General features: G+C 39.3%; 2 protein-coding genes and 1 long non-coding RNA gene across 4 annotated transcripts; 2 read left to right on the top strand and 1 right to left on the bottom strand.

Moving 5' to 3' along the window:
* Positions 1–24: 24 nt before the first annotated feature.
* LOC144515253 (uncharacterized) lies at positions 25–5,301 on the top strand. The gene is made up of 4 exons (XR_013501733.1): positions 25–108; positions 2,244–2,380; positions 3,817–3,861; positions 3,967–5,301. It is a non-coding gene; the product is annotated as an uncharacterized LOC144515253 (long non-coding RNA).
* A 104-nt stretch (positions 5,302–5,405) lies between these two features.
* Positions 5,406–13,262, top strand: paf1 (PAF1 homolog, Paf1/RNA polymerase II complex component). Of its 2 annotated transcripts, none has more exons than XM_078245931.1 (14): positions 5,406–5,651; positions 6,586–6,618; positions 6,761–6,853; positions 6,940–7,061; positions 7,174–7,240; positions 7,329–7,430; positions 7,908–8,013; positions 8,213–8,281; positions 9,429–9,532; positions 9,625–9,741; positions 9,854–9,982; positions 10,417–10,522; positions 11,818–11,896; positions 12,062–13,262. In XM_078245931.1, the coding sequence occupies exons 1-14, from the start codon at positions 5,605–5,607 to the stop codon at positions 12,511–12,513; spliced, it is 1,626 nt and encodes a 541-aa protein (XP_078102057.1). In that variant the 5' UTR covers positions 5,406–5,604; the 3' UTR covers positions 12,514–13,262. The 2 variants fall into 2 exon arrangements, with proteins under 2 accessions (XP_078102057.1, XP_078102058.1); XM_078245932.1 differs by having other exon boundaries at positions 6,589–6,618.
* Positions 13,263–14,801: 1,539 nt separating this feature from the next.
* gmfg (glia maturation factor, gamma) lies at positions 14,802–17,457 on the bottom strand. The gene is made up of 7 exons (XM_078245933.1): positions 17,348–17,457; positions 16,808–16,904; positions 16,610–16,659; positions 16,455–16,506; positions 16,268–16,348; positions 15,958–16,031; positions 14,802–15,042 (listed from the first exon to the last, which is right to left on the bottom strand). The coding sequence occupies exons 1-7, from the start codon at positions 17,348–17,350 to the stop codon at positions 14,971–14,973; spliced, it is 429 nt and encodes a 142-aa protein (XP_078102059.1). The 5' UTR covers positions 17,351–17,457; the 3' UTR covers positions 14,802–14,970.
* Between the last annotated feature and the right edge of the window lie 1,555 nt (positions 17,458–19,012).

The raw sequence follows: 19,012 nt of genomic DNA on the forward strand, positions 1-19,012 counted from the left end.
GCAGAAGCGGAAATGCATGCAACGTGATACGTGACGTATGTAACGAGCATTGTAAACAAGTTTTGCTAGCCTGGAAAAGGAATGCCATAACAAGAGTCTTTTACTTGAGTGAGTAAATAGTCTTACAACACGAATCAATATTTATTTACTGACCTTAAGCTCCGTTAACAACATGGATATGTGATAAATGTAACTTCACGTTAGCAGTCTGTTCCTCTTGTGTAACTTTGTCATGTTTAACCTTGTATTGGAGATGCACTAATTAAGTTTAAGTTGAAATGTAATTATTAACTTTAGCTAATGTTAAAGTGAAACTATAGCTGACGTTACACAAACAAGGGGCTTTAAAACGAGTAACGTTAGCTGACGTTATACCTGGCTGCTAAGGCACGCACTTGTATGACGACTTTAGCTGCCGAGCTAGTTACCTGTCATTTGTTTTCTATCGCTAAAGAAACGTTATATTCCCTACTTCGAGGCACTGACCAACAACTTTGTTTGAATAATAGTAACGTTAACGATTCATAGATATGAATACGCCATATATATATATATATATATATATATATATATATATATATATATTTATATGTATGGTAACGATTCACAACACACGACATTGCATTAGCTAACGTTAACTGTTATCTTTTGTAATAAATGAATAGTCGACACTGATTTGCTGACTTTACTTTGTCAGCCAAATAAAAAGAGAAAAATTGTCAACATCAATGTACATAATAATTGCATGTTTTGGCTCACATTATATATGCCCAACTTCATTATGTTATATAATACAATATGAAAATGTACAGTATGTTTTGTGTAATTCTAGTTATCCAATTACGACCTATAGCACTATTTTATGACACATTGTAGATTTCGTCTAAATTTAGCACAAAAAGTAAGGGAATTTGTGTTTGGTAGATTATTTCTCTGTGGTAACGATGCTTTTTGGCAATACATCTTATACCGTTGGAAAGCCTGTTTAGTTCCCTTTCAAATGGTGCCCCATTTGAAAGGAACATGGATTCGTGGGGTGAGCAGCATCGCTGAGTATGTGGGTTGCGCCCATCAAAGATTTGCCAAATCTTCTCTGCCATTGCCAAACAGGTTATTTTGCTGTTGCTATTGACACTTGTTTTGAGCTTCTGGTACCCTCAGGTGCCTGATTTAGAGATGAGATTCTGCAACCAGTGGCAATCCCATATCTCCACAGTCTGGGACTGAACTCTATCCTCCAAGATGACAACGCTCGCCCCCACAGGGCGGGGTTCATCAGAGACTACCTCCAGAATGTGGGAGTGGAGAGGATGGAATAGCCTGCCAGCAGTCCTGACCTCAACCCCGTTGAACACTTGTGGGATCAGCTAGGGAGTGCTGTTCGTGGTAGAGCGACCAACACAACCACGTTGGCTGACTTGCGACAAATGCTGGTTGAAGAATGGGATGCCATCCCACAGCAGTGTGTGACCAGGCTGGTGACCAGCATGAGGAGGAGGTGCCAGGCTGTTGTGGCTGTGTATGGTTCTTCCACACGCTACTGAGGCTCCTGTTTGTGAAATGAATAAATTGTTCAGTTGCCAATATGTCTTGTTTCTTCCAACTTCAATCATCCAATCCACCAAACACCAAACGAGTCAATGGCAGAATAAGCTGTTTGGCAAATTGTTCATGGGCGCAACCAACATACTCAGCGCTGCTGCTCATCCCACAAATGCATGTTCCTTACAAATGGGGCACCATTTGAAAGGGAACTAAACAGGCTTTCCAACGGTATAAGATTTATTGCCAAAAAACATTGTTACCACAGAGAAATAATCTACCAAACACGTCACATGTCCTTACTTTTTGTGCTAAGTTTACTAAACGTATAGGGTGGATTAGCAAAAACCAATTGGAGTATAAGAATAATGATGATGAATGAAATGTTGTGCTTTAATAATGTAAAAGAAACAACAACACTAAGATTGTATGTTGACTTTGCCATATTCACCATGCATACGAAACTTTATGTTATTTACAATATTTCATTTTTGAATGTATATATGCATCTGTAAAAAGGTTAGGCTATTAACAGTATAAATGGTATGGGAAAATCCCTGACAGTAGACAAATATTCAAAGAATAACACATGAAAAAGTCAGGACAGGTGAATACTTTTTTATAGTCACAGTATACATAGGAACATAATTCCAAAAGGAATCACTTACAGTATTTCTACTGTATGTCTGTTGTCCTCACAGAGCTCCAGGATGTTGTGTGAAGTCCTGCTGTCATCGCTATGGTTCCTGTTCGTTATCTTCTGGGTCGAGACAATAAGTGTCTGGCTGTTTCTGTCCATGTTCTACCAGGACCGAGCGTTTTACCACTGGGGAGATGAGTAAGAGATGGGTTTCTGTGGTAGGGCTGCACAATTAATCCCAATTTTATCGAAATCGCAATATGGCCTAGTGCAATATCCAAATCGCAGGGGGGCAAAATATACGTCAAACCGTTCTGAATGAAGTATTGTGGTGCTGCAGAGACGTCCCGGGCTACAAATCCTATCCTACAGACTAAAGAAAACTTTGTTTGGTACAGATCCTCGCAAAAATCACACTTTAATCATTTAAATTTTTAAGATGTAATATTAGTCAATGAAAATGAGAATAATGATACGAACATGATCATTCCCTTCAATATCGTGAATCATATCGCAATCGCAACATCAGTCAAAATAATCGCAATTAGATATTTTCCTCATATCGTGCAGCCCTATTCTGTGGTTAACATTTTTATGTGCGTCATATATTCAAAATAGTGAAATATTATATAGTAAAGCAAAAGATACTCACTCTGCACTAAAGTAGAAAGCCCCGCACTTTTTCATACTCCTAGCCTTACTTTCAATATTCTGAAATGATTTCTAGTATTTACAGCTTCTTATTTTATTCTAGTTATGTGATTAATTATAATGCATACATTTCACCTAATGGAATATCACTTCAAATCTTCCTGCGAGTATATTACTATTATACTTCATTTCCTATGAAGTACTTTAATTGTGTTACAGGTAACTGAGCTAGTTAATATCCAGCTTTGTGACACCAGTTATTTTTTGCCAATGGTAGGCTCATGTAACCCAGAAGAGAGCCAGATTAAGTTGAACAGGCTTTGGGGTACAGGCCCCAGATGTATATCTTTGTTTTGCCCACCAACACTTTAGAGAAAATCAAATATCCCGATATGTTTGACCAAATACCTCGATATCGATATTGTGGCGATACTGTAGGGTTGCCTATTGGTGCTTTCACAAAATATGCGCATAATGAGATTTTCTGATAAATAATCATCAGTTATGTTGATATAATAACTATGTGGGTAAAGGCAAATAATAGAACAGCAAGAACAGTCTGGTGAGTTCAGAAAATTACATCACTCTACTGTAATGGAGCCTTTAAAACCAGGAAAAGACAACACTTGTGTCATATCGGGATATTACGATATGCAAAATTTAAGACGATATCTAGACTCACATATCGATATAATATCGATATATTGCCCAGCCCTACAACACTTCTTCGTCAACTAACTTGTAAGTAGTTGGAGAGAAGAGAAGGTAGAATGACATGCGTTGAAAGTTAAAACGCCGTCTCCATTTACTCGATGGGACCCAAATTTAGACCTTAAGGGTCCTCAAGCCCTTCCTAAACCGATGGATGGAAAAACACTTAAGACCTAATGGTCAGTGTCCATTATGGAATCAGTGCTGTGTGTACTCGGTTCCTTGGTTAGTGAAAATTCTGTTTTAATAGAACTATTTGTTTGATGTTACAGGGTATTTGCAGATGATCCTGGACAGATGATATACATGTTGAGCAGGCAAGAGCTTTATTTTTATCCTGATTAATTAAGTTTATAACAATTTGAAACATGAGCCGTGTATATTTGTGTGCAAGGTTTAATCTCTTGTCTCTCTCTCCACAGAGTCGATACCCATATGCAGACAGAGATGCAGACCTGAGACGTGAAAAGATCAAGTGCTCCACTGAAAGGACTCTCAATAGAGGGGCTGTAGCAGTTATGTGACGAAAACATGACCGAAAGCAGTAGCTGTTTTTCCTTTGCACTGCCTGCCTGGCACACTGTTGTGCACAGTCCTTGTTAACAAATGTAAATGTAGGCCCACTTTGATTATCGGTGGTGGAAACTTGCAGCATGAGTGAAGGCGCAGCGTCTCAATGATTGATGTGTATCACACCCACCAATGTAACATTTATATTTTCTCTTGTAGCAGAAAATGCTTGGTTTGGTTGGTCTTTATTTTAACTGCATTTTGAGACTTGCGCTGAGATGCTGTTTTGATCATACCACCGTTCTATGGAACTACAGTTGTTGCTGTCTGCAGCTATATTTGTGTTTTAAATGTCAGATTGCAGTAAGTCTGTTATAGCTAAGGTGTATGGATGTTATTAACAATTAGGTATGAATGTTATTAACAATCTTCTGATGTTTTGGTGTACGTTTGATGCCACACCCTTCAACAAGGAGCTAAGCTAGCTGTGAATATCAGGGGTGGTGGAGCCATGTACTTGTGGTTAGATACAAGTCTGAACACAAAATATAGGTGATTAAGAGTTCATAATTTATATTTTTTACACTCAGAACCGTCACCTACAGTAAATAACTGCAATAGGAACAATATTATTTGAGCTTAAAGGTTTATTATAAACCGTGGAAATACTTTGTCCACTTCAACCACATCTTGTGCTCTTTATCTGTGGATGGATTTAGCTTTTTTTAGTTGTCATATCCCGATATGAACTGCTTTATCTGCTGTTAAAGATCACATGATGGGACCGAAAGCCTTGGAAGTGGACCTTGTTGTGTTAAGATTTTTCAGAAAGGCGGGGTGTGTGTGTGTGTTTGTGTGTATGTGTGTGTGTGTGTGTGTGTGTGTGTGTGTGTGTGTGTGTGTGTGAGTGAGTGAGTGAGTGAGATAAAGAGAGAGACAGGAAAATAATAGTGGAGAGTATATCCCATGGTAGGAATCCTCTCTCAAAGCAATATGTCAATGTTATCTTTAGTGAATGAACTGAAAGTTAAATTATACTTTTAAAATATACAACTCTTTGCAAGCCTGTGAGAGTACATGGTCTGCCCAATACATTTTTGTATTCCCTCTCTGTCAATTAAAGGGGTTTCTTTTGAACAAAACCAGCAGATTGAATTTTGGTCTCATTTTGCAAATGAGACGAAGAATGTCAGTGTTGTTTTGTATCAATATGCTAGCTAAATAAATGGAAGTATTTTTAAGTGCAAGTTTTTGCTGAGTATACATTATACAACCTTAATACCTCGTATGCCAGGGCAGTAGGGGTCGCTCACAATAAAGCAATGCAAATCCTCCTCAGAACTGAGGCTCTCGATACTCCACCGGGTCATCATCATCCTGTCTTCCCGGGTCGGAATAAAAATGCCGTACACATTTTGATAAAGTTAGATTTAATAGTTGTATGTACTGTTACTTAGGTCAAAGATTTGGGTTGTCATCGGGCGTATTTGTTTTCCTAGTTTGTGCAAACAAATAACTTTGTTTTAAGTTGTGAGCAGTTTGTTGTAAACATGGCTCCAACGATTCAGACTCAATCTCAACGAGAAGACGGCCACAGGTAACGTTAAATTAAACTTAAGGTTTTACAAGGTTGTTAAACTAGCTGCGCAATTTATGTTATGTTCATGTTATTGAGGTAATGCGAAAGCAGCTACAAGTTGTCAACGTTAGCTTATTAGGTGGCTCGCTTGTCAGTTGTGTACAACATTAGCTAACAATGCTAGTTAGCCAGCTAACGTTAACGGTAGCTAAACAAGCAAGCTTAGCGTCAAGATAACTTATGCTAAGCTAACCTATTTAGCGGCAAATTAATACTTTACACTTTACACTTAATTAGCTAATTAATTACTATTTGGTCTATCCAGTCAGTCGTAGTGATTTAATGTAACGTTAGATGCAAATCCATTTGCTAACATTGTGTTACGGTAAAACAGTCCTAATGCTAACTGTAACGTGACGTTACTTGGCAACGTTAAAGCTATGCAGAACAGTAACGTTATTATTGGATTACATTATACAGGTGGTAAAGCTTTAGCGTTAGCTACGTTAGGTACTAACGTTATTTACCTAACATTAATACATGTCTCTAACAAATAAACAACATTTTGAATTAGTTATTGTCAGTAACATTTACAGTACGTTCCCTAACGTTACAAGAATAAGATAATGAGAAGTATTTAGAGACTTGACTTTAGGGTTGAATTCAGCCAGTAATGTAAATAAAGAGCATTCGCACAAAGGGAACACCTATAAATGTGATGTTCTTCAGTGGTCTAACGTTAATACCTTTTACACAGTGATTCATTCTTGGTATACACATAATGAAATAAAATAACATCCATCTATCCACTCAGGCATAATATAAGGGAATGTTGAAGAGCTATAAGCAAGGCAGGACAATATCAATGTCCTTCCACTGAAACATGTCTATGTCACACTGTAGCATTAGTTTATGAGAGATAATCTGACAAATGTATGGTTTTCTCTTCCAGTAGGCCATCCTCTCATAGAACTGTCCCAGAGAGGTAAGTTGTTTTACTGTTTATATAAGTATTTACTATTATGTACAGTAATTTTAAGTGTGCTTCTTAGAAGTAGCACTAAGGTATGTAAAAGTGTCTGCGTAACCCAAATTGTGTATGTCCTGTACTTTTGTGCCCGTGACAGGTCAGGGGTGGTCTGTCGAGTGAAGTACTGCAACAGCCTGCCTGACATCCCTTTTGACCCCAAATTCATCACATATCCATTTGATCAGCACAGGTAAACATCCAGCCTCTCTATGCATGGAGGACACACGCTGTGATGAACATTGGCACAGCTTGACATTTGTTTTTCTGTTGTGGCAGGTTTGTACAGTATAAAGCCACTTCTCTAGAGAAGCAACACAAGCATGAGCTCCTGACTGAGCCGGACCTCGGGGTCACTATTGATCTCATCAACCCAGACACCTACCGCATAGACCCCAATAGTAAGTCTCCAGTTGTTGTTACATGTCATATCCTATTCTTCTTTTTTTTCCCAGGGACTACCGTGCTTTATCAAATCTTTGTGTAGACTGAACCACTCTTTTATATTGTCAGTACTGTTGGATCCCGCTGATGAAAAACTGTTGGAAGAAGACATCCAGGCTCCATCCAGCTCCAAGAGGTAAGGCTGCTAAAAAGGCAGCTTTATGTTGTTATAGATCCATGTGGAGATTCTTTTTTGTTGTAAACATTTTCTTTTTCCCTATAAGGTCACAGCAGCATGCCAAAGTGGTCCCGTGGATGAGAAAGACAGAATATATTTCCACAGAGTTCAACAGATACGGCGTTTCCAACGAGAAAGTGGAAGTCAAGTAAGTCGGCTAAATGTGTTCACTTTCCCACACAACTATAGCCTGGTTGACACCAGACCCTTCTCAGTTGTAGCTGAGAGTGGGTCTGGGAAAGATTCATTCACAGCTCATTTCCAAAGGGGCGTCGCCAACGGACACCGCTCAAATGCCTCCGGGCGCAACTGGATAGTCCTTCAACCAATCAGACCAACGATCCGGGTGACGTAGCAGCGACAGCGGCATCAACGGGTTGTTGCGCTTCGGTGGCGGTCATGTTGAATGTAAACAAAAAGCTGCGCTATCGTCATTGTGTAAAGCCCGCCTCAACGGTTGTGATTGGTGCCTCGATTTGGAAAAATTGGAAATGGGCTTTTGGCCAGACTGACTTGCGGAGCAAATCTCAAATTTGCCGGAAGTTCGTCAGGGGTTTGCCAGGCTAGCTAATGCTAATGGCAGATGGTTTTGTGTGTGCATAACCAAGACATGTTTTGTGTTTAGGATCGGTGTATCTGTCAAACAGCAGTTCACAGAAGAAGAAATCTACAAGGACAGAGACAGCCAGATTTCTGCTATTGAGAAAACCTTTGAGGATGCACAGAAATCGGTGAGTTGGTGAATTAGTTGTTTAACAGCCTTTTATATGTTGTTATATTTTAAGCCACATAAAGAGTAAAATGGACATTACAGTTGTTATAGTAGTTCTCTTCAGCTATTGCTGTGGAGCTGCTCTGTGCAGTAGAGGACTGTTTCCAATGGGGAGTTGTCTTTGGGCTGTGGTTCATAAACATGTTGTTTCTCTCCAGATTTCACAGCACTACAGTAAACCCAGAGTCACTCCTGTGGAGGTTCTACCCGTGTTCCCCGACTTCAAGGTGAGCTATAATTTCACTCAAGTTTATTGACTTTTAGAGTCTCTGTGTATTATTTCAAATGACATGCCACATGCACTGTAGTACAGTGTTGGGAAGGATACTTCCAAAACGTATTCCGTTACAGAATACTTGGCCAAAAATGTAATTCGTAACGTATTCTGAATACTTGGATTACTTCCACATTGAATTGCATTTTATAAGTGGAGGAATGTGGCCATCACATACAGCTTACTAAACAGGTCTATTCTGGTGTGTTCTTCTGTTCCAACTGGCTGAATGTGTACCTAAACACCCAGATAGATTGTTGTATTTGTAGTCCCGAACTGCATACTACAAAAATCTAACCGCAGTCTAAACTACCACGAGCTAATTTTAGCTAACGTTAGCTAGCATGTCAAACGGGGCTAGTCAGTCAGCTCTGGGGCTAATAAATCAACATGTAGGAGAATGTAAAGTCGCACGTCAACTATAAAATAGCAAGGTGACCAGTAAAACTACAGCAGACGACTACCCTTGGCTAAAAATAACTTACTTTAAGATGCTTCTTCAGGTTGGAGGTGGAGTAATTTGGACACTGAAAGGAAGTTGGTTGCTGGCAAGCAGAAGTTGCACTGCAGTGCACGGTTATATTTCGTTCTCCCTTCTCTTTCTTTAATGTTGTCAAACTGCTGTTTGAATTTCCAAGATAGAAACACATTCCTGCCCTGGCTCTGTTGTGCCGGTTCCGACTCCATTGTGACTGATCACACAAATAGCTAATTTTTTCGTTTTCATATTGGGGCTTCTGGGAAATGCATGGAGTTGCCTTAATTTATTCAGAGAGTGAATAAACTCGTGAAACAGAAGTATCGTCATGTATTCCATTGATTTTAACAGTGTAACTGTATTCTAAATACCAACTCTTTAAATTGTATCTGTAACGGAATACAGTTACTCATAATTTGTATTCTGACTACGTAACTCCGGTACATGTACTCCCCTCAGTTATTCCCTAACACTGCTGTAGTAGGAGAAGCGCAAGGAGGGAAAATTATTTAACAGACAATTCACAATTAGTTTGTCAGTTTAAGATACTTTAACTGACAAACTGGCACTTTACAGATTTATACAATGATATTTTGTATGTATGTTTTTCTCTTTTCTCCAGATGTGGATCAACCCATGTGCTCAGGTCATCTTTGACTCTGATCCTGCACCTAAAGACATATCGGGACCAGCGGGAGTGGAAATGATGTCTCAGGCCATGATCAGGTATCTCCAAAATATCGGTTGCGTTGATGAGTGTTTGAACGGTAAACATTTTGCATAAACGCTAATTCACGTGTCCTGTCTCTTCAATACAGAGGTATGATGGATGAGGAGGGAAATCAGTTTGTGGCCTACTTCCTCCCCCATGAAGAAACCATTCGCAAGCGCAAGAGAGACTGCGATGAGGGCATGGACTATATGCCTGAGGATCTGTATGTACACAAATAATGACATCAAGAAAATCACGCATTTAAAAATCACCTTGTTACTTTGCTTTGCTTGTATGCCAGGAAGTAGTAATGCATTTTGTTTTCTGTGTTTCAGGTATGATTACAAGATAGCCAGGGAGTACAACTGGAATGTCAAGAACAAAGCCAGCAAGGGCTATGAAGAGAACTACTTCTTCATCTTCAGAGATGGAGATGGTGTTTACTACAATGAGCTCGAGACAAGGTAACTCATTGATTAGAGAGGAGACTTGTTTGTTGTTGGGCCTCAACATGAAGATAGATAGCTAGATGGATACTTTATTCATCCAGAGGGAAATGTTAGGCATCCAGTAGCTTAGACAAACGTAACACAACAAACGCACACATATCTCACATACATAAAAAATCACACACATAAATTTGAATGGTTAACAATTTGTGAAGTGATTACAAAGGTCTGGTATGGACTGACCATGTGATAAAGGGAGATGTGCTTTTTCAAGGAATAATTGCAGCTGGTGTGCTTCTATCAAGCACAGTCGGAAATTGTTATGCTGTAGAAAGTTTGATGTAAATTGGCGATGCACAAAACCAAACCGCACCACCACCATGATACATGGGGCTTTCATGGGAATCTGTTTGCCCTTGCCCTCTGACGGCCTTTCTTCCGTCCTGCAGGGTGCGTTTGAGCAAGAGGAGAGCCAAGGCTGGAGCACAGTCCACCACAAACGCTGTGCTGGTGTGTAAGCACAGAGACATGAACGAGAAGGAACTCGAAGCCCAGGTGAGTGTACATTTTACTTTCCTCTTTTTCTTAATGTTAGAATGAACACACTTTTTTACTTTTTCTTTTAAGGCATTTGTACCACTTATTGGCAGAGGTGTCAAGTAACGAAGTACAAATACTTCGTTACCTTACTTAAGCAGAAATTTTGGGTATCTATACTTTACTGGAGTAATTATTTTACAGCAGATTTTTTTACTTCTACTCCTTACATTTTCACGCAATTATCTGTCCTTTCTACTCCTTATATTTTAAAAATGGCCTCGTTACTCCTATTTCAGTTTGGCTTGTTTTCATTCCGGCTTGTCATCGTTTAAAAAAAAACAAAAAAAACAAAAATCTATCCAGATAAATCGCGCCATCCGGATAGAGAGAATTTGATTGTGGTTGGATGAGAAGTATAAACGTATACCATTCCGACACCCTATTGGTTTGTACGCGATCCATCACACCTGCACATGACACAAATCACGTCACACTCCAGCAAGGAAATAGCAGACGTATGTACTGTAGCCTATTACAAAGATGTCCGTGGCAGAGACTCAAGAGAATTTGAGTGAAATGTCCCAACCAAGCGCCAGGAAGACCAGCCAACCCTTCTACATCCCCTCAATCTTTCAAAATGGTTGGATTTTTCAACATTAAATATAACATTAGTCATTATGGCCCTCTAGAAAAACGTGTTTTTTGTGGATGTGGGGTAGTGCACGGCCTAAGATGTTGTCCTTTTTTTTTAATGGCATTTTTTTCCCCCCTTACATTACTTTTACTTTTATACTTTACGTAGTTTTGAGACCAGTACTTGGACTTGAGTAAAAAGCTTGAGTTGATTCAACTTCTACAGAAGTCTTTTTAAACCCTAGTATCTATACTTCGACCTGAGTAATGAATGCGAATACTTTTGACACCTCTGCTTATTGGACAGCACTTGTTATCATTATTTTCTTATTTAACTAAAGTTACTGTTTATTTCAATACCTCCATATGTATTTAAAAACCACAGACGTTTAGGAAATCATAGTTATCATTGAATACAGATGTAATATTCATTAACTTTATTGCCAGATTCAAGGTCCATTCAGAAGACAGATAAACATATACAGAGAAATATTGATTACGTTCAGTTAGGAATTCAACATGATCTTAAAAGGAGTTGCAATTAGGGCAAATAGACCACATTAATAGTTAGATTACCTGCCATGTAGTTGGTGTTTGCCTGTGTTTTGTTTCCAACGTGACAGTAGGAGTGTACTGATGACTCATTTTTTTAAATTTTTTTTTATTGTGATTCTCAGGAAGCTCGTAAAGCTCAGCTGGAGAACCATGAGCCAGAAGATGAAGAGGAAGACATGGATAAGGACTTGCAGGACTCAGGTCAGTTTTCTTTTATTTTCTACCGGTGCAATTCTCGTCACTCATCCTCATCGTCATTTTTTACTTCTTTGGCTACCTGCTGCAACGGAGTAGTAGTGGTGCATCGATGACAGGTTTTTAATTCTTTTCTTTTTGTGCGTGTGATATTTGAATTGTTTTCACCAGGTGACGAGAAAGAGAAGGGCAGCGGCAGCGAGGCAGAGAACTCTGGTAGTGAATCTGAGAGGGAAGATGAAGAGCGGGAACCGAGGGGCGAGGAGGACGAAGAGGACGAGGACCGAGAGAAGCGGAGAAGGAAGGCGAGCGGCAGCGGAAGTGAGAGCGGCGAGGAGAGGACGAGAGAAATGCGAGACGAGGAGGAGATCTTCGGCAGCGACGACGACAGCGACGACAACGACGACAACGAGGAGAACGAGAACAACAAGCACTCAGCCAGGAGCAGCGGCGAGGAGGGCAGCGGAAGCGAGGACGACGGAGGGAACCGCGGAGGCAGCAGGAGTCGCAGCGCCTCTCCAGCACACAGCGACCGCAGCAGTGAGCACTCAGAGACCCGGGCGCACAGCGGGAGTGGAAGTGAGAGAGGCTCAGACTCCAGTGATGCCAGTGACAGTGAATAAGATCTGTGGTCCGGAGGACGGCAAGGTGATGGCCACCTTTTCTTACCTCTACGTTCAGCTCCAAACATGGCAGTGTTACCCTGTCACTGACCCTAATGTTAGCTCAGTCTGGGGATGTAGTTTCTTTTGATTACAAATAGGGTTGGGCATCGTTTTGGATTTTAACAATTCTGTTTCCAATTCTTCCTTTTGATTCTGGTTGTTATTGATTCCGAATCTTTGAGGGGTGGAGTTGAAACGGGTCACGTGCCTATTTTCACAAATAGGAGGAAAGTTTTATTTTGATTCAGCTGTTTACAGGGCTTTTTCAATGTAAAATAAAGGCACACTAGAGCGCTGCTTACTGGGCTCCAAGGCTGCAACACAACAAGCGCCTGGTCGCTATGGAAACCAAAACTTGCGCATATTAAATTGGGAAGCGATGATCGGCTTTTGAAACCAAATCCTCCCAAACGACTCCAATAAAGAAACGATTCTACTGGAATCGTAATTTTTGAAACGATTCCAAGTAGGAATCGGTTCTCGATGCCCAATCCTAATTACAAATGAAGATGCTCATTGGTTTTGGACCGGGGACATCTCTCTTCAGTCCAGTTTTTAATTGTAGATTTGTCAAGCATTCTGTTTTTGTCTGTCAGATATTCCGTACAGGATCATGTAAAAATGTCTTTGTTCTCTCGGCTTTTGATTTGACGTTGTGTTAAGGCTTTGAAACTGATAATAAAATGCAGGTGACATTTTGTAAGAAACGGTTGTAGTTTTTCCCTCATTAATGGATTTCGGGAACCTCTAAGTCAGGGGTGTCAACAGTTTCACTAAGGGCCACACTGGAAAAAGAGAATAAGGGCCAGACATGTAAAGTTTGTTGACATGCTTTTATTTAGTTGAAAAAAGTAAAATATTTTGACTGTATTGTATGTCTCATGTAGCATATAGAGCTCAACAGTCCCGCCCCTCCTCCGAGAGACCTTGGGTTCCGGAAGTAAATTTCCCATTCATTTCTCCCATTGACGTCTGGAAAAATCTGTATATAAAGAGTTTTAGACCATGCCTTAGGCTAACCAGACGTGACGTGACTCATAACCATACAACATATCATTTCGAGTGAAAAAAAGAACAGAAAATCCCAAAAAAAGTCAAAGGTGCAAGACTGTTTACATATTTTCATTATCGAGCTAAGGAACTACTCATCCCATAAACCACTGCGCTGATTAAAGGAAGCTAACGTTAGTTTAGCTAACAGCTAATTTGGCTAACCGCTAACTGAGACAGCATGAAATAACTTTAAAAGACCCTCAAAATAAAACCTGAAAATAACCGTTACAATATATAACAGCTGTTACCAGCTGTAGCCTGCTTTAGACTGAATCAAGCTGTCAGCTAGCGGTTAGCCGAATTAGCTGTTAGCTAAACTAGCGTTAGCTTCCCGGTGGAGGCTAACGGCAGAAGCGTGGAACAGATTGTGATTCGTGCAGTGTCGTAAATCCTCGTAAAACAGGATTATCATCTTGCGTGTGCGCATGACGGATCGTGCAGGCAACACAGATCGGGTACTGACACCCCCCCCTCCCCTCACCAGCATGAGTTCCACTAATCAGAGGCATCACTGTGGGATTGTGGGTAATGGAGTACTTATCCAAGACATTGCGACTAAAAGACTTTTATCTCAAAACAAGGTTGGTGCCCCATGAACTTTTGGCGTCTATATGAGCATGTACAATCGCTGAGTCATGTCGTAGCTGGTTTTAAGTCTACCATCGACGGTTACGATTTATGGCTTATACTCCAATTGTCAATGGAAAAATTGCATTGTATTTTTACTTCCGTAACCCGCTGTGGGCGGGACTGTTGAGCTCTATTTGGTCCACGTAAAGCCCTAAAACAATCCAGCAAAAAAGTTCCTTAGCCATCATAGAATTTAGCAAAACAATGCATTCTGTAGGCTACCTGACTAACAACAACCTGTTTCACAGGCTGTGTGGAAATTTCTACATCTCAAATTGTGCTTTGTGTGTGGTGTAATTGCAGTTTGAAAATCAGTTTCCTGTCTTTTTGGTTTGGGGCACAACTACGCGGGCCAAAATTTATTGCGACCCTAAATTGAAATGCGGGCCAGATCAAAATTTGCGAGGGGCCGGATTTGGCCCGCCGGCCTTGAGTTTGACACCTGTGCTCTTAAGTAATCCTATAAATGTAACCACTTATTACTGTCTGTGCTCCATTTTAAAAATGGGAAATAATGGATTTGTTTAGTGTAATGCTCAGTACATATATTGTTGGACAAAATAGAGGATTGTTCATGTCTAAAATGATTGATTTAATGCAAAACTAACAAATCAAAACTTCCTTTCAAACAGTACCCCGTTTAATAGCAATAACATGGACAACAATTGGTAAATTCAAATCCACGGTCATGTTTCACAAAGGAAAAAGTCAGCTACTATTGAAGATGCATATTTAACGGAAAAACGCCAGCTGGTTCTTCAGCCATTCTTCTGTCAAGTCATCAGCATTCCTTGTTTCAAAGACCTCATAAAGTAAAGCACAAAGTGTCACAATGCAAATGTCAATAAATAGAACATAAAAATCTGAAGACATCCAAGATATTAACTCATCAATACTTAACCCTTGTATGGTGTTCGGGTCTGTGGGACCCGTTTGCTAAAAGAAAAATGATGCTATTTATTTTTTCTTCTAACTCAAACTCATTGGCCTTGGCTCATTTTCTGTGAATAACATAAAAAATAATTTATTTTCAATGACTGCACACGGTACACCCTCTTCCCCCTAAACATAACTATTACATATGAGGTGTTCGGGTCTACTGGACCCGAGTGTATTTAATTGTAGGTGCTATGAAACTATGTTGTATTTCTGCACCTGCTATTCCCACAATAAGTTACACAATTATTACATTTCAAGCACTTTCACCTGTTCTGATTAAGTTCTAAGAAATCAACACCAATAATGATCAAAAATCTTGTTACAATTTCCTTGTTTTCTCACAAAAAAACAAAAATGATCATATGATCATAAATGTGATCTCACAGGGGTAAATGGTAAATATGAACCATAAATGATGTATATATAATTGGTAATTGAGCTAAAGTAAACATCTATTAAGTATTTTTACATAAATTCATATGGCTGTATTGATTTAAAAGCCTAATAATGTGGTGGGTCCACCAGACCCGGGAACATTGGCTGTGTAACAAAAATATGAACACCACACAAGGGTTAAGCTAGCTGCTAATTAATGGGGTAGAAGAATCAAAACAAACAAATGGCACATCTAAAAGTATGAATAACCTGCTGAATACGTTGCCAACCAACTTACAGATAATTAGGCTTTGGTCTACTTTTAATAAGTGTCCCATGTTGATATGTGATCAAAATACCACTGTGGTTGTGATAAACTACAGGTCATAATTTTGAGATAATTACCTTTGTGAGCTCTGCAGCTTGGACCAGTTGATTCTTGCTGCCTGCGTACATCATCTGTTGCTCTGGCTTACATCCTGTTCAAATGAAATTTGACATTTTTTCCCCAGGGATTCTGTAGTTTGAGCAGTCAAACATTCCTCAGAAAATCCATTTAATCTTCATCCCCCTTCATCGCTACAATACATTTTAATAAAGTGGATTTCAGACAAGAGGAGACATCTGTTCATTTGGCAGTTAAGTTATTCTATTAAGCAGAACAATAGTTTAACGAGAAAGTTGAGTTTTGATTTAAGATACTGTAAGGACTTACCCATTGGACTGGAGAATATGAAACACAGAGGGTAAGACACCCTTCCGTCAGCATGGACATATTTGTAGCTGTAGACAATGAATGTGCACTACCGTCAAGGAATTAAAAAACTTTTTCAGAATAAAAACAATCATTTCTGTGTGAATTTAAGGATTTTGCTACATCCATAAGACAGGATAAGAAGGATATCTGGGTTGCCGTTCTGGAAGTTCATTTCTCAACTCATCCAGTGAGATGTCCTAAAAGACAAAAAATGATACAAAGTGACTTTAAACGCAGGCTGAACCAACCCCCCCCCCACCCTCCACCCCAATAAAAAAACAATTACAAAATTTGACTTGCCTCATATTCCTCTTCAAGGATAACAAGCTGTTTCACCATGTCTATTTTCACTAAAAAATTAAAACCATTATTTAGGCTTTTGGTTCTCTTTTATGTTGATGCACTGATATTTGTATAGGATAGGAATTTGTGCTGATCAACTTACAAATGTAGATATGAAAGGAACTATAACATTTATCGTTGGTATTTGATACTTACTTAGTATGGCAGCATTGTTGGTCTCTTTTCGAAATCTAAACTTACTCAGTTTAGCTTTCAGACTTTCATCCACTTCACACACAACCAGAGAGCTTGACTGCAAAATGGGGCAAAAAAAAAAAAAATATCACTCAAAATGTGTCAGTCTAAGAAATGTTAAAATTATCTCCTGATGCTGCTTTGCTTTCTGAAAAAAAGGTATGTAGATTGGTCTACAGGCCAGAAATATAAACAAAGAAAAAGGGGTAAGAGACATCTGCTCAGTCTGTTCAGATGTTAAGGTCTCTAGCCACCTTGCATGGAGGCATTAAACATTCATAACACTATTCTGACATATTGAGGGCAGGAAATGTTTTTTGATGCAACATGCCAGAATGTAGTTTCCTGTGTGAAAGAGAGCTGGGGGGATGGTCGACTTGTGTTGCAATGGTAAAGTCAAAAATATATATACACGAATACGTATAAATGACAGTTCATCACATCCAGTAAATGTCAACAGAAAAGCAAAATCTTTCAAGCAATTGCATCAGTTTCACCTACCATTATGAAAGGATCCTTTTCTGCCTCCTTGTCGTGAGGGTGACACCGCCTTGTTGAAACAGACAAACTGAAAGCGACTCTCAAACTGTCAAGATCCCTGTTTAAGATGGTGAGGGGAGGGCAGACACTCCGCTAGAGGATGCAGTAGTGCTGCTTCCTCTTTTCAACATCACAAGACGACACCAGTGTGTGTAAGCTCAGCCGCGTGTTGTATAAAACCATCTTTTAATGCCTATGTAATGCATTAAGGAAAGATATCCTATCCTGTGATGGAAATCTTAGTGTGACAAGATACTGTTCAGTACATCCATACATTTTTGAAGTTGAAGAAGCTCAATTTTACCATATGTTGTCATCATTTGTTGCTATGTGTGGTTGGGTTCCTTTCACTTCCCATTACCATACAGGGATGGACACAGAAACTTGCAGAACACGAAAGTTTCCTCAGATGCATTTAACTAACAATACCACAATAGAATACATTTACAATTTGAATGTGAGTAAAAGTATAGGAATGTATGCAGTAAAATGTAATCTACTTAAACATCAAAAGTAAAATGCCTCCATTACAAAAAAGATTACGTCACAGTATTACATTATTATTACTGCTCTCTACTGGTGGAAACTTCAGGCATGTTGCAGCCCCACCCCAATCAGTGATGTCACAGCAGGTCCTTTGCCATTTACCTGTGTGGGTGTGTGTGTGTGCTGTGTTGTGTTGTGTTCTGCCACTGACAGCTGATTGTAACCCAAAGACACAGCCTATGCTTTCAACCCATTCAGACTAATGCAACAGCAGTTTTCTATTCTATGTTATTTGGTGTTGAATAACCATCATCCACGTTATGGAGATATTTATCTTAATCCTAAATCCTTTTATGGTCTTTTCCATTTATAATTTGATACTATGGTTATGTCTGAAATTACTCTCTCGTACATATTTACTTTTCCCCTACATAATAAGCACTCAATTGTTTACTATGGTGCTTAAACAGACAATCCAAAAAAATGACTAGATCAGCAGAAAATGAGCTGGCACATATGTTAATCCATTAAGCATTTATCAAGAGATGTGGCTGTTAGTAGCTCAAGTGCTTGGCCATTAATTGAAGAGTTGGTGATTGAGGATTTCCTGTTTTATATTGTTAATTAAATCTATTTAGGTGTATGTGAGTCAGACAAAACAGGCAATTCGAGAACATATATCTATATATCTATAAATATATACTATACATATAAATAAGACGAATGTTATGGTTATCATGCTTTTTATTTTTCCCATATGACCATGCCCATAGTGCCTACTTTTACTACGAGAAAGCATTCCTCTGTTCAGTTAGTTTATGAACATGGAATATACACTCACCTAAAGGATTGTTAGGAACACCTGTTACATTTCTCATTAATGCAATTATCTAATCAACCAATCACATGGCAGCTGCTTCAATGTATTTAGGGGTGTGGTCCTGGTCTAGACAATTTCCTGAACTTCAAACTGAATGTCAGAATGGGAAAGATAGGTGATCTAAGCAACTTTGAGCCAGACGGGCTGGTCTGAGTATTTCACAATCTGCTCAGTTACTGGGATTTTCACGCACAACCATTTCTAGGGTTTACAAAGAATGGTCTGAAAAAGGAAAAACATCCATATTGCCGCAGTCCTGT

Source organism: Sander vitreus, chromosome 3, assembly GCF_031162955.1.
Source record: "Sander vitreus isolate 19-12246 chromosome 3, sanVit1, whole genome shotgun sequence".
Classification (NCBI taxonomy): Eukaryota; Metazoa; Chordata; class Actinopteri; order Perciformes; family Percidae; genus Sander; species Sander vitreus.